The sequence below is a fragment of the Drosophila willistoni genome (assembly GCF_018902025.1).
Source record: "Drosophila willistoni isolate 14030-0811.24 chromosome XR unlocalized genomic scaffold, UCI_dwil_1.1 Seg143, whole genome shotgun sequence".
NCBI classification, from domain to species: domain Eukaryota; kingdom Metazoa; phylum Arthropoda; class Insecta; order Diptera; family Drosophilidae; genus Drosophila; species Drosophila willistoni.
In genome coordinates, this window is record NW_025814056.1 from 2,524,377 (window position 1) to 2,541,406 (window position 17,030).

The 17,030-nt window shown below is 31.7% G+C and overlaps 1 protein-coding gene across 6 annotated transcripts in view; it reads left to right on the top strand.

Annotated features, from left to right (window-relative positions):
• The window catches only part of LOC6646404 (gamma-aminobutyric acid receptor subunit beta), a 39,882-nt gene that overhangs the window by 8,449 nt on the left and 14,403 nt on the right, over positions 1-17,030 (top strand). For 4 of the 6 annotated variants that reach the window (XM_015177582.3, XM_002069110.4, XM_023178094.2 and 1 more), the window contains exons 2-5: positions 3,191-3,288; positions 3,848-3,915; positions 14,272-14,498; positions 16,542-16,624. In XM_015177582.3, coding sequence (XP_015033068.1) covers positions 3,191-3,288; positions 3,848-3,915; positions 14,272-14,498; positions 16,542-16,624 — 476 coding nt within the window. Of the gene's footprint in view, positions 1-3,190; positions 3,289-3,847; positions 3,916-7,593; positions 7,662-14,271; positions 14,499-16,541; positions 16,625-17,030 lie in introns of all 6 variants that reach the window. The other 2 variants (XM_023178093.2, XM_023178092.2) reach the window with 1 other exon arrangement.

The window sequence follows — 17,030 nt, forward strand, 5'->3', positions numbered from 1 at the left end:
AAAAAGCCATTTTTAAAAATCAACAATATGTAGGATTATTTTTATATATATTCAAAATAAAAAAACCAGAGGGCCGGGACCAACTTCGACCGCGTCAAAGTTTGTATACCCTTGCAACTTTTTTGGCAACTCTTTCCTTATATTGATGGCTATAGCCATCAAAGTGGAAAAATGTTTTAGCTACAAAGGCTAATATTTGCAAACGAATGGGCTACAATCTTAGCATAGGAAATAATTGGACAAAGTCACAGTTTTCCACCGATCGTTCCTATGGGATCTATATGATTTATTTACCCGATCTTTATCAAATTCGGCACAGCCATTAACAGATATATTAAACTAAGAAATGTACAAAGCCCCTCGTATGCACTATGGTCTGGATGTCGATTTTTTTGGCATAAACTACAGTTTGAATGCTAGAGAGTTGAAATTTTGCAAGCATGCTGGAAATACTAAAAAAAAATTTCAATTTTTTTTTTTTGGAATTGCACCATGGCTTTACCGCGATTTGTCGAAAACTATAAAATTTGACCCGATTACATACTTTCAGGCTGCATTTTGAAATATTCGGAACTGTTTTGACCAATTAATAATTATATACATACATGCACAAAATAGATAGTTTAAAATTTTTTTCGTATTCCAGATGGTTATTGTTGACTGTATTGTAGATCCATTCTGATACAGATTTTATTTCTCGATTGCTGCTGCACCAAATATCGATGAGTTCTCTATGATAAAATTCGAACTTGCCTGAATATTATCAAATTAATGGAAAAGGGGGAAAAACGGGGCGAAGGCATTAGTTTGCGATCAAAGACGACATATATAGGTACCAACTTGTGTCATTACTTTTTGTCAGCAGGTGTCAGCTTGTTAGTTCTATTCTACGAAACTCAGAGAACGCAAAACAATTTTCTAAAAAAATACACATTTATTGGACATTACACAACACTTAAATCCTAAGACTACACATAAAATAAATATATACATTAAAAACTACATACCTTGATGTATATTTTCCATATTTTAAATTATTTTTATGTGCAAAATTTCGCAAATGGTGGCACTTTAAACTTTAGGTTTTTTTTCACTTTCCAAATGTCGACTACGCACAAAGCACATGTCTGACTTTGAGACCCTGGTACGAACCCAGGGATGCCATTAAAAATTTTTTTTTTATGGATATTTTGTGCTCAGGGTATCTACTTTCATAATCAATTACCAAAACCACCGAATGTTTTCATGAAAATTTGGACTTCATGCCAAAAAAATCGACATCCAGACCATAGTGGTATGGATGTATGGATAAATCCAGACCACGCTCAGTTAAATCTGAAATGGAAATGGAACCGGATGTTACAAATGGTCAGCAGCCCCCTTACATGAACATACTGCCAGAGAACAGGCCGTTTGTTGTGGTCGTTTCTTCCTCGGAATGTGATAAAAACTTTTGCGATCTGTTAGAAGAGTTCTTTGGGATAATTGTAGATTTCTGAAACGTTCGCTGCTTAGATTTTAATGATGTCACTCCGGTGACTGAATACAATGGCCGGCTCTACATCGCAACGGCCAACGAATACACCAGTTCCATGGGACTCTATGAGGCCGTTGGTCTTATAAACTTCCTGCACCTGACAGCGGCCAGAGTTACTTGGCCAAAGGTTGAGGCTTGTTTGCTGCGAATTTTCACGCTCCTGGAACTGCAAAACTCTGATATAAAGACGGAGAAGTGGGCTGTGGTGAGCCGGGAAAATGTACCCCCTATAGTCACAGATATTTGCCCCAATGAACAGGTTGAGATCTGGATGGATGCGGACAGTGTGGATATCATCAAGGAGAGATTCAACCGCCTTAAACTATCTTCTTGGACGATCGAATTTGAGTTTTGCGATTAGATGACCATTATATATTTTTATTTTACCGAATTTATATTTTGAAATGTTAAAAAAAAAGTTACGATTACGGCAGACTCGTTTGCCTACCGATTATTCTGCTTTACTACCGATCCGGCTGAATCCGAGATATACAACCCCTGCAGTATATACAAGCCTACATGCTAAATTTTAACTCTGTAGCTTTAACGGTCTAGGAGAAATTTACGTTGATCCAGACGGACGGACGGACATGGCTATATAAACTCGTCTCGTCATGCTTATCAAGAATGTGTATACTTTATATGGTCGGAGATGCTTCCTTCTATGCGTTGCACACTTTTGACCAAAATTAATATACCCTTTTTGCAAGGGTATAAAAAGAAGAAAGTTCTCAGTTTTAAAGTTTAGTAGGAGAAAAAGAATAAAAAGACTTTGAGGTTTTCGTGCAGCAAACTTCAAGAGGTTAATAATAGATGGTTGTTAGCGACTAACTTTTTTGTAAACAATGCATTTTAATTTTTATTTTTCTAAGACTGCACAATATTAACCAAGAAGGAAATACAACAAAAAAACATGTTTTCCATATATTAGATATAGAAAATGCATATTTTGTAGTGTTGGGTTGCTTTTGACTGAGTGAACAGAATTGAACGAACTCCCTTCAGTGAGTGACTGAACACGTTCACTTAACATGTTCCGTTTTGATTCACTGACTTGTGCACTTGGTAACTCACTGACACAGTGACTCTTTTATTCAATGAGTTAATAGTTTACAAACCACTAATAGTTTTTTATACTTTACAAACGAAATATATTTCTATAAAATTTATTTTCTTCAATATTGTTCTTGCTAAGTACATGAACCGATGCTAACTCCTACTTATACCAATGATTTTTCCTGTGTTTTTCTGCAAATATCTTCCATATTTTTAAAGGAAACAAGCTCAAAATCAAATTAATTGTATTATAATTGAATCGACAATCTATAGTCTTTAATGCAACGATTTAAATACCTATTTTTTTTCACATAACTATAACAACTAATTACGTACCTCAGAAACCATTTAACCTTGATTGAGAAAGTTTTAGCTAATTTCAACCAAATTTATCTATATTGACGTAATATACATTGTTTCGATTTCGAAGCAACAAGCTCGATAAAAGAATACAAAAGAATATATTGTATATACATTATGTCGCAATAATTAAATTTTTAAAAATTTTCAATATGCTTATTATATATGTATATTATATTCATATTATTAATATATATACTCATTAATGTGCCACTCTTTTTCTCTCTTTCTTTTTAGAACTGGCGGCGGCAGCATGTTGGGTGACGTAAACATATCCGCTATACTCGACTCCTTTAGTGTTAGTTACGACAAAAGAGTAAGACCCAATTATGGTGGTAAGTAGACCAATTAGCCAATATTTAGGCCAAATTAGTTACACTCTACCAACAAAAGTAAAAGCTAAAGAAAAGCAGAAAAGAAAACAAAAGTTAAAGCTAAACAAAAAGCAAACCCAAACGCAAAACGCGACCTGAACTTGAAACGAAAATGCCGCAAATTGGGGGCACAGCCCCGATGAAAGAAACCGATATGTATTATAATAATAAATAATTGAAAATCAAAATGAATCAACTAAAACAATAATTTAGTGAGGTTAGAGGTCGAAATTAAAAACCAAAAACCAAGAAATTTTTTACTACGTATATATATATGTATGTATGTATATGTTAGCAGGCACTAGACAAAATATATAAGAAGAATATACACCACTATTAAATCCAAACAACTATCACTCTCTACTGCTATCTATCTATATTCTTTAATTCTACAACTTTTAACTTACTCGCCAACTCTCTAAATATATATCGTATAGGTACATATACATTTAATATATGTACCAAAAATATGTTATTTGAAATCGAAATCACAAACAAAACTACTGTACATGTTTTTTAGGACCTCCTGTTGAAGTCGGAGTCACCATGTATGTGCTATCGATCAGCTCGCTCTCAGAAGTGAAAATGGTACAAACTAAATGACCTTTGTACCTCATTCTCTCTCTCTCTCTCTCTCTCTATCTATCTATCTATCTATCTACTCTATCTATCTACTCTATATTTCTGTCTATCTCAAGCATATTATCAAACTATTCATCTATCAGTTCGCTCTCTCTATCTCTCTCTATCTATCTGTGTTTGGTCTTTGTTCTTGGAATTTTTTATTTAATATTTTAATATAAATAACTTTTGTTATTCAATTGTTTTCTTTGTTATTTTGTTAAGTTAAATATTGTTCAACCACATTTTAAATTAGTTTTATGGCCTATACACACACACACAGTTACATTTATTGTTTTGTGTCCACAATTAACAAATATTCAAAACTATTTTTCCACTGTTCTGCTTTGTATTTCAACTAAACCTAACACCCAAACAAAATCAACAATATGATTTTCAACCTACAAATAAATATATATATAGTTAATTATTTTTTTGGCCAAAAATTACACCGGTTGAAAGTGTTTTATTGCGAATCTTTAAGTCATTGCCTTTCTTTAAAATTATTTGATTTCCATTCAATGTTTTTTTTTTTGTTTTTTAAACAGTTTTTAAGCTGCTGCATTTGTGTTTCTTGTTTTTTGGGTTTACTTTTCCTGATTTTGATTTCGAATTTCCAATAAATGATTTGTACTTACTTTTCCGAAAGCAAAACAATAAAAAATTCTACTTAGGTCTTCTTTCTTAAAAAAGTCGCTCTGTCTAGGAACTTTTAAGTAGATCTATAATTTTAGGGCTGCAAAAACAAGAAACACAAGAAACATTTAGGAATGAAAAGGTTAACTTTTAAGCTGTTAATGAATTTCACTCTGAATTTCCATGAACCGTCAGCCCCCTCAAACAAAATACCACACACACACACACTTACTCTTACTCTATCTCTCCCTCGCTCGTTGTGTGTGTCTCTCTCCCTCTCTTTTTCTCTCTGTCTCTATCTCTGCCTCTGTGTGTGTGTAGATCTAGCATATATATTTATATATGTGTGTGTGTCTATCATCGTTCCCCCAATGTACCCTTCCAACCATACAAAATCAAATCAACTTCAATTGGCAAATGCTTTTTATGTTCTCTTTCAAACTTTCCTTTTATTATTTTTGTTTTTCTAAATGGACCAAACCACAACGTAACAAAACTAACTAATTCAACTAACTCAGCAGCAACTTCGAAATTACATTTTGTTGACTAAAAAACAACACACAAAACACACGCACACAGAAACAGACACACCTACTTTTATGCGTAGTTGTGTGAGTATGTGTGTGTGTGTGATATATTGGCCAGCACAACAAGAATAACAACAATATGCACAACAGCAACAATTTCCTTTTGGGCACACACATACACACACAGACAAATATGTACACACACACACACATACACAATAGGCACAACTACACCACATTTACGCCAGACCCCCCAAACGTTCACCAACCCCACATCACCCCCTACCTACTAAGCCCTGTCATAATCCAATCCAATTCCTTATGATATGTATATAACTAAATGAAAGAAATTCAAACCAAAGATATCTTATGCCTAACTCCTGATTCCTTTACTGTCGTTTTCGCCCCCCCTCTTCCACTATCTCTCTCACAGCCTCTCACTCTAACAATCTCTCTCTCTCTCACTCTCTCTCTCTCTCACTCTCTATATGTGTGTGTCATTCATGTCATGCTTAGGATACATACAAACATACATACTTACAAACATGCCGTACATTGTATATGATTTTGTCTTTCTTTTTATAGGCCCCCACATACTACTAGTACCTTCTACCTACTACTACTACTACTACTACTACTACTACTATAAATCATATTAAGCTTCAAGATTCAAATTTATTACTTAAACAAAATGCAAAAGAAAAACAAACAAGATCAAGCTGCCAAATCGCAAATGGTGTGTTAAATCCGCTATTTAAGCAATAAACAACAAAATAAAAGAAATAAAAAAAAACATAAAAATTAGTTTAAAACAATTGACACCCTAGAGTATATTAGAAAGAAGAACGATACAGAAAACGAAAAAACTGAAGAAAGAAAGATGGTAAAATGTTTGGCCCTTCTCTCTTTCGTTACATTTCTTCGTTGAAAGCTTCTTCTAGAGTGTTTTTTTCGAGCAGAATGCAAATCTCTTTCGTATAGCTGAGCCTGAGCAACTCTCTCTCTCTCTCTGTTTCTATCACACTGTGTCCTCTGTCTCTCTATATATATCTCTCTCTCTCTCTCTGTTCTCAATGTAGTTCGATTGATTGATTTGGTTTTCATTCGGCGTCGTGTAACAAGCAGCGAACAAAACAAAGCAAAAGCATCAACACAAACATAAAAAAAACAAAAATATTAATGAAAAATAAATTAATAAAGCGCACCCATTTTTAACTGTTTAAACTGTTTTATTGAACATTGTATATTTAATTTTGCTAATGGAAATTAAATAGCACCCACAACAACAATAACAGCAACAAAACCAAAACAGACAAATAAATAACAATAAGAATATTATGAATATAAGTCCTAACATCATTTAAGCCCTTTTAACCCCATTTCCCCCTCCCCATCACCAACAGGTTAAAACAAAAAGTGTAAGCAGCAATTGGGACAGTGCCTGGCCAAACGACTATGTCTATGTCCTTTTGGTTTAACTCTTTCTTTCTTGAACTTCATAATGTCTTTCTCTTCTGTGTCGTCCTCATCATCTTGTGTTAATACCCTTGCAACTTAGTTTTGTTTATTTTGGTCTTGGTATTGAACCAGAAGACTTTTATTGCTTCTCTAGAATTAAGTTGGTATTTAATCCATCTGTCCATCTGTTAGTCCTTGGGATATAGTCCGCAAATATTTACTGTGCATTTAATAATTGATAACGTTACCTCATAGTTTAACGTTTCTATTGATTGTGATTAAAAGTTAAACCTTCAAACTAAGGGGAAGAAACAAAAAGAGAAAACCAAAAACAAAACAAAGCTAAAAGTCACAATATGCAAGAGAAAATCTGAGAAGAGATTCCCAGATAAGTGAAGAGAATACCAAAAACGAGAGGTGAATATGGGTGATGTATTCAAATTTTCAAATCAAAACAAAAGCCTAAGAATATGGAAATCTTCTAAACTAAATCGATCGATCGATTAACGAATTGTTCATTAAATTTGCGAAAACAAAAAAGCTTTAATGCTAGATTCAATGTGAATTTGTAAGGGTGTTAAATATTATGGCATTGCCATGTGTAGACTGGCCCGCTGATCATCTGTTGTAACTTTTGTCACTCACCCTTTTTACTTCTCGCTGCCTATCTAGCCTTTTCTATCTCTCTCTCTCTCTCTCTCTTTCTGTCTGTCTATCTCACACTCTCTCTCTCTCTCTCTGACTGACTCTTCCTCTGTAAACTTGTGTAACGCTGTGTGTGTGTTTCTGTTCACATGTTTTGGGTTTTAGTCTACACTACCATCAAAACACCAACAAAGAACAAGAACAACTATCAACAACTAGTACAAGAAAGATAAACAAACTATAAAAAACCAAAAAAAAAAAAGAAAAACAATAAAAAATAAAATAAAACCAACAACAAGCAAATAAACAAACAAAATCCCTCAAAACCAAATAGCAAACAAAAATCCATCAATCTCTCGTGTGTGTGTATATGTTGCAGGTCCCCCTGTGGAGGTTGGCGTCACAATGTATGTCCTCAGTATCAGTTCGGTTTCGGAAGTTCTCATGGTACATACGTAACATAAAAAAAAAAAACAATTAAAATACCTACATAATAAACATTAAACATAACATCAACAACAACAAACAATAGACAAAAAAAAGATTGTTTTTGTTTACTTTTTCAACCAAACCAAATTTTAATAATTTTTACAAAAAACGAAAAACAAATTGCATAAATCTACTCGACTAATTCTTAATTTTCTTTCTGTCTCTATCTACCTTTTACCTGTATTTCGATCTGTCTCTCTCTCTCTCTCTCTCTCTCTCTCTCTCTGTCTGTCTTTTTCTATATATATAAATATATTTATCTATTGAAATATAAATCTATCTCTGCCTCTTTATCTATCTCTCTCTCTCTCTCTCTCTCTGTCTCTCTATATTTCTGTCTCCTTCTCTGTTGCTTTAAGCTCATTTTGTGTCTTAGCAATTTATTCTCATCTATATTTGTTTATTCGCAAATTGGCAAGATCAAAAAAAAAATATAATCAAAATTTTTAAACAAAAAATTGTTCGTTAAATTTCACAAAACATTTTGTTCACTTTGCGCTTTCATTACAATACATTTCTGTTTATTTTTTTTTTTCGGTTCATAATTTTATTCAAAGCAATTTGCAAACGCCCTATACATATGTATATGCATTTATATATACGTCGTATATGTATAATTCTATATAAATCGTTAACAAAAATATTACTGATATATGTATGTATAGCGAAATTCAATGTTGTCAAATTGCCAATAAAAAAATAAAAAAGAAACAAGCGATACAATGTTGCATATATTAATTGGTTTTGTCTGTTTTTATAGTTCTCAATGTGTTTCAATTGGCCAATTTTCGTTAGTTGTTCATTTTGTTCGAGTTACGCAAAGTCAAAGCAAAATATAAAATAAAAACCGCTTCAAAACTTCAGCAAATTATGTAAAATTACATATATTCATAATCGAATTTAATGTTGTACTTTGAAATGCAAAACAAAAATAAATAAACCAACACTAGAAAACTTTATAAAGAAATTTCATTTACAAAAAATGCTGCCTCTCCCTCTTGCTATAATTCGCTCTCTCACTCTTTCTCTCTGTCTCTATTACTATCTCTAGTTGTTTTAACTTTACATACTGTAACTATCTCTCAATCTTGAAATTCAATTTTAAACTCGTTTAAACAACATTTTTCGTATGCTGTCTCTCGCTTTGACATTTTTCGATTCTGGATTTCATCTTTTACATTCGTTTCATTCTTATACATATTTATTTATTTTGTATTTTTGTTCTTTTTGTTTGGTCCCCCTTCATTGCATCCCCCTCCCCTTTCCGCCTATCACCACCAAAATGATGACCTAAAGACCCACCCATAAACCCTTCAATAAGATTAACCCAGAATCATCATCTATCTAATCAATTCTTAATCATTGACACCCACACGTACTGACACTTTGTTGGGCCACAAAAGAGAAAAAATTGAAATATTATTGTCGAACCTATACGACTATTCTATACCTGTTACTTAATTTGTTAATGAAAAGTTGTTTATTTCTCAACCGATGTGAGAAACGGCTAAACTATTTTTGCTCATTTTTATAGAAAACTTGAACCTTCTTTCTGACTGATAGTTTATAATGTTTTTAATCAAATGATTTGAATATTAACTTTTGTGATCTGATTTGTGTACTAACTTTTGATATGGGTAATAAATCCAACACTAAAATTGCTGTTTATAGAAATACGATCAAGATCTTTATTGAGCATAACTTTAAATGAAAAATGTCAATGCCCATTAATAATTGCTGTCCGGTTTTGAAGTCAAACAGTTAGTTTCAACTTTGTTGTTCTGGCAAATTGAGTAAACGGGTATATTGAGTGATATTTATGCCATATTCATATATATAAATATATATATAACCGTCATTTCAAATAATTATTAATATATATATGCTACTTAATTGTACTTTATTGTGAACAAATGCAAAAACAACAAACAAAATCAAACCAAACAGATTAAACCATTAAAACACAGCAGTCCACATTGACAGAGGCTGCGCGCATGCGTATTTGTTAAACAAGATGAATATTGAATGAATATCCATTATAATATAAACCGATCAATGTAAATGTGCTAGTCGAAAATGATACACATATTTACTATATAACACATATGTATGGCAACTCATGTGCTGCCTGTTTATGTGTTTCCTTGTTTGTTTCGTTCCTTTGTTACATTGATTTCACATTTAATTATTTGTTGAATTAAACTTCAAGTTTTTTTATGGGATTTAGCAAAACAACAAAATTTCCTTTTCTGTATGGTTTTTTGTTTTATTTTCATTGTTACTTGGGGCTAAACAAACGACAAGAATACATTTTTGTGGGCCAAATCTATTTTCATGCAATCCAAAATTCAATTTCCCCCCTACTTCCCACAAAAAATATCCAAAAATTCATTTCTCTAGATCATTTACCAACTCATTTAACCCAACAAAAAAATCAAATATAAATATATAAATATTTTTTCAAACTTTACATTTCCATGGCAATGAGTGCGTTGAAAACTAAATGAGAGAGCATTTGATATTGGCAATTTCCATAACACACAAATCACTCTTACACACACTAATGTTTTGTTGATAGCACAGTTCAATGACACAGTTAATATACCCGAAACAAAAATGAAACACGGATTGCACTGAAAGCCTAGGCGCCACCCATTTACACCCAGAAAACTCTCTGATCACATTTCGAAAAAACACGTGCACAAGTCAATGGTAATCAATTGATGCGACATGTGAACACAGAAATGCCAGAAACATCAACACGAACATCAACTGCAACTGCAACACGAATATACAAAGACAACAAATAGCCGTGGATACATACATACATATTATACATAATATTAACATATATACATTGTGTTCTCCATACATATTCAGTATTACATTTAACACTGACCAACAAATTCACAGTATGCCCAAAAATGTTTAACCAAAATTCACTTTCTGAATAATAAATAAATAAATAAGTCTTTCTGCCCAAAAAAATATGCTATACATATTCAAAGAAAATACCAGGCGATCACAGCACTGTGGGAAAAATTGTGTCATTACCAGGACAGATAATAACTTAAAAAAAAACAAGTCGTACATTTAATAGAATTTTAACAGTGTTTACAGTGAGTCTAAATTGATACCAATTAATTGATGGACTAGTTTTGTCGAAACTATTAGTTTCAAATGGATTCATAAAAAAAAAATACATTTTTATTATCATGGCCCAATTTCAAAGTTCTAAAAAACAAAATTACATTTTCTTCTTACAACTAGATGGTCCAAAATTCATGCTTCTTGGCATATTGAATGCCAACAGTTGTAGTTTTTGCATTATAGAGTATCCTACGTAAAATGTATAGCATACTTTTTTGGGTAGGGGCATTCAGTCGTTTAATGATGAATATTTCTGTAATAATAATTATAATAATAGAAAATCTATTGCCAAAGTATTCTTGGTATGAGAAATGTCCTGAAATTCCAAATAAATTCAATTCGATCTTATCGAAAGACTATATTAAAAGCATAATTATTTTTTAAGACGTCTCCAAACCAAAAAAAAAAATTGAAGTAGACTGATAAATTTCTCTAAGTTTGTCGAGCAATTTTATTTCTACCGATTTCTACCGGTAACAAATCTATGAGCACACAAATTTTGTTGGCCAGTGTATTTTTTGGTTGTCACATTATTCACATAGCATTTTTATGTATCTGTTTCCTCAGCGTCCCTGTCCTGTTTATATAACAAAAAAAATCAACATAAACTGAGCCAATGCCAAACCGAAAAGACAACAACTGAAATAAAGGAAGAAGAAGAAAAACAACCAACCCACACAAACACACACACATACATACATACATAGACACATGGAATAAATAGCATCAACAACAACATCAACGAAAAAAATAACCAGTTACCTCTTTATATATAGTACACAGTCGTACATATGTAAATTGTAAATGAAACAGAAAATAACAACCAAATCGATAGACCTGCTCACCTTTTTTGGGGTTAATTGTAATGCCGTTTTTATTGTACCTTGCCCCCGCCCGCCCAAAAGTTTATATATAAGTATATATATATATATATATGTACTTATATATGATATAAATATTTAGAGTTGAACAAACCTAACGTCCCACTCCCCCCGAACCACCACCAACCTTAAGCCGCCTGCCTTTTTGAAAAAGACAAAAAAAAAAAAAACAAAAACATGAAACTGAAAGACAAAAAAAAACATAAAAAAAAACAAATTAAAGAACAGATTTAATTTTGTTAAAAATTCTTATAAAATATATATATATGAACTTTTATGATTTCAAACTATAATTTATATTGAATTGAGTTTTCTATTACTTTTCTTGAGTCTGTTGAGTTTTTGTGTTTTGGGCGTGCCTGTACTGTACCGAGTGGAAACCAAATCTAGCAGCAGCAAAAGCAAAAAACAGCGAACCAAAAATTGTGCTCAATAAAGGATAATTGCAACTATCTCACGAGTACTGCAAAAAAAAAAAAAAAAGAATATGCAATTAGTTTGCTATGCTATATACATATACTAATATATATATATATACATATATATACCGATATATGTATCTATAAATTATATAGAAATACTTTGAGTTGGGTTAAAGTCTTGGCAAAGTACCCAATACTCAACTCAAAGCACAGCAGGGCTGTGCTCTGTCTCTCTGTTTATAACTCTCTCTCTCTCTCTCATTCTCTCTCTATCTCTCTCCAATCCTCTGCTCTGTCTCTATAAATATTTATAACTACTTACAAATGTTATTACTGCTACTACAACTTACTATTATTATTACATTTACATTTACAAACCTCGTTTCTCCTACCTAACTACCTAACTTCTCCTTTACGGTTTCTTTTCCTGAATACCCCCTCAACAGCCCCACAGCACACCAACACTAAACCCTAACCACGCCATACCCCTTCAACAAAAAAATCCCAAATGTTGTTCAGCGCAACGTGACGCGCTTGAAGATAATGATATGCAAGGCTATAAAAAACAAATATCCCAAAAGAATGAACTACATATACATAAGCTACTCAAGTGGTTTACTTTACTCCTTTTCCAGTCACACCCACTTACACAAACACACACACACACTGACAGAAACATATACAGTCACAGTGTGACAAAAACCTACTCAATTTCCCTAACCAACACACACACACATACACATATAAAATGCTTATTGTGCCTTACCTCTTAGAATGCTTTAGCTTTCAGGCACTGCAAAAAGGACAACAGCAGCAGCAACTACAATAACAACAACAACAACAATAGCCAAATACCTACAATAACTACAGCTAAATGCCCTTTGTTTTAAACTTTATTCTCTATATATTATTTGAATTGTATAAAACAACCAGAAAAAGAAACCAAAAATTCCAAAGTCTATATCAGCCTTTTTTTGCCTTAGCAGTCCAAATAAGTTCAATTCCAAGTAGTAGCCAGAGAAAGCCCTTAAAAACAACTACAATAACAACTGATTCACATGAACAATCGTATTACCATTCTATATGTGAGACAGGGTTTTCTAAACTATTCTCTACTGCTACTAAAAATAAAATTACTACAGCTACTACTACTACTACTACTTCTATTACTATTACTACTTATTGCTATTGTAAATAAGCTAACTAATAGTATACCATTTATTTAGTGGCCTATTTCGTTTTGCCTTTTGCTTTCAGTTAACAATTAACATTAGTTTCCTTTTACTACATTTCTTTGTTCTTTTTCTTTCTGTTTGTTTATCATTTGAAAGCAGAAGAAGATGAAGAAATGAGAAGATTCCCCTTTAAACGCTGTACAAAGTATAGTTTATCTTATGTAAATTTTGATTTCAGAATTTTCATTTTCCTGTTCCTGCATGAGTTCTTTTTTTGACCTTTTCCCCACACCGTAAAAGAAAACCCCCACTGCCAGTTCCTAAACACCCCCCTCCCCAAGAGAAGAATTGTGTTACATCATTTTTTTTTAACAAAATTGTTGCACGTTATCAATTTTTCATATGGTATATTTTCTTTGTGTGTTTGTTAAGTGTATTTGTTGTGTCAATAAATCAAAAAAACAAAAAAAAAAGTGCCCAATTTCCACCTTACTATATACCCTTTAACTTTTACCTACCTCAATTCTCTAACTGAATTCTCTCTAAAAACAAAAAAATTTGGTTTTCCTTTACATTTTTCTTTTAAGTTAAATCTCCTTCTCATTTGGTTACAATATACACATAAAATACATATATATAAAAAAAAAAAATTAAAAAACAACAAATACAACTTTTAGTTTTAGTTAAACTAGTTGATAAGTTAAATATCTCTATCTCTCTATCTATCTTTCTATCTATCTCACTGAAAAAAACAAAATTATAATATACTAATCCGATACAAACATATATCTCTTTTTGCTACCTTTCCAACAAAAAAAAACAAATACAAAACTCGAACCCAAAACAAAACAAAAACAACCAAAAACCAATCAACAATAAAACGTTCCCCTTCGACGATTGAATCGAATCGATTATCATTCGATTATATATCAATATATAGGACTTTACATTGGATTTTTACTTTCGTCAATTTTGGACCGATCCTCGTTTAGCGTATAGAAAACGACCTGGTGTAGAAACACTGTCGGTTGGATCAGAGTTCATTAAGAATATTTGGGTACCTGACACCTTTTTTGTAAATGAAAAACAATCATATTTTCACATTGCAACAACCAGTAATGAATTCATACGTGTGCATCATTCTGGATCGATAACAAGAAGTATTAGGTAAAAGCAACAAAAAACCAATTTACTTACAAAAAAAAACCATCAATTTCAAAACGCATTCAATATTATTTGTGTTTTTTTTTATATGTTCTCCTTTATTTTTCATTATTACTACTACTACTACTGTCTGTAAATGTGTATGTGTATTTGAAAATTTTCAACCAAAAAAACAAAACCTTTAACAAAACAAAAGCAAAAAAAAAAAAAAAAACCAAAAGAAAATAATGAAATTTTTTTAAACAGAAAAATTTGTTATTAAGCTCTTTAATTTAACTTTTGATTTTGGAAACCTTTTTGCAACTATTCTTTTTCCTTTCGATATGTGTGTGTGTATAAATCGATGTTGTAATTTTCTTAAAGATCTAATAACCGAAATGAAATGCAAATTTCTACAGAACGAAACGAATTTATTTCAAATCTATATATTAAATAACAATTTTTTTTTAAATCAAGTGAGTTCAATTGGCAAGCGATGAAACAAAACAAGAAATTGTGAATCAACCTAATTACCTAACCTTACCTACCTACTACAACTGTTACTACTACTACTACTACTTTATTATATATACAAAGAGTGAAAGAAAAAGTTGGCAAATTGCAAACGTTATTTCTACCATATATATATATATATACTATATACAATCATTATCATTTTCTTTGCTATCAGGCGTTTGTCCGTCTGCAAACGATACTAACTCTCAGCCACTATACCCACATCCCCGCCACAATTAGGACACACACACACACACACACATACACACACCACAAAAAGGTTTGACTGGACCCCAAATGTAGTAGAACGTATCTAGAGATTACGCGCTACTGGGCATTATATTTTCTACTACCTTTAAACAAGAATCTGTCCAAAATCGCCACACACACAGAAAAAAACCATCGTCTGCAGTCTGAGTGACTCTTTCAACTTTAGCAACAATTACAAAAAATTTACCAGCTATATATTATTCTCAGTGAATTGAATCCTTACCCCATCTTAAGAAAACAAAAAAAAAAATCACTTCTCAATCCCCGTCCAAAATCAAGTATAAGTAGAGTGTTTGCAAATTTGTTTAGATACTTTATAAGCAAAACAAAAATCAATAATTTTCAAACAAATCAAATTTCGGCAACCCGAAGTTTTTAATACACTTGCAGATGCTTTAAGTTAGCTTTGACCAAAGTGTTTAATGCATATTTCGGTCCGATCTTAACAAATACAATATATGAATTCAAGTTCAGACCCATAATCGTGGAACAAGTTGCCAATATATTTCAAAATAAAATTATTTATTAGGTTAAGGCTTTGAAATATTCTAGATATTCTTCTTAAATACATATGAGATCAGAACAGATGCTTAGTTATTGAAAACTTTGTAAAATACTTTTTAGTTTCAATATTTGTATCTTAATCTATAGAGAACTGATTTGTAACTAACACGGAGGCGAACGATTCAATTGAATAAATTGGTGCTTCTTTAAAAACCGTTCACAAATCCAATAATAGAAATATCAAGAGTCCATGGCTCTCTGCAAGTGTACACCAAACCAAAAACAAAAATAAAAACCACAACGTACTTTAATTAAGTTAGTATCAACAAAAGCCCTTTTGTTAGAAGCCAATTGCCGCCTCACCAACTGTACAATTGAAATGCCGCTTCGACTAATCGATATAAACAAAATGTATCTCTCACTAAGTGAAAATTAAATAGAAGCAAACTGAATGTAATAAACTAACTTAGCTCATATCCAATTGAACTCGCTCCCTTCTCCTTGACACACCCAACACTCCACTTACCCGTTGCCCTTGCCCCCATGCTCCACCCAAAACAAAAAAAAAATTATAATATATTTAAGAAACTACCCAATCCAAAACTGCAAAACTTAAACTACTTGTAAATGTTGTATGTATGTATTTATTGTACTTGCTTAGCGTTTAGTATGCTCGTTTCTTACATATATATATCTTTATACATATATTCTCTATTAGTGGACTCAATTTTAAATCAATTACTAATTAAATTTCCTTTTTATCATCACCACAACAAGATTGACTATTACCGCATCGTGTCCGATGAATCTACAATATTTCCCAATGGATCGACAACTTTGTCACATTGAAATTGAAAGCTGTAAGTACAAATGCAATTGCTAATCAATTTTAAATACCTTTAAAACTCAAAAAAAAAAAAAATATTGAAACAAGAAATCAAAACAATTTCAATTCTAAAATTATATATATATATCAATAATCTCACAAAAATTCGAATTGTCAATAAATCAAAATTTAATGCAAACCCAATACCAATAATCATTATAATATTAAACAAAGAAACAAAATCGAAATAAATAAAACGGAAAAACCGAAAATTGCAAAGTAAGAACTTGCAACAAGAAAATCTAATCAGAAATAAAAAAAAACAAAAAAAAAACAAATTGTCAATAATAATGTTATTTACATAAACGAATTGTTAATATTAATTGTATAACAAATGAAACGATTATGAAATGATATGAGAACTCATTCAGAATGTGAAG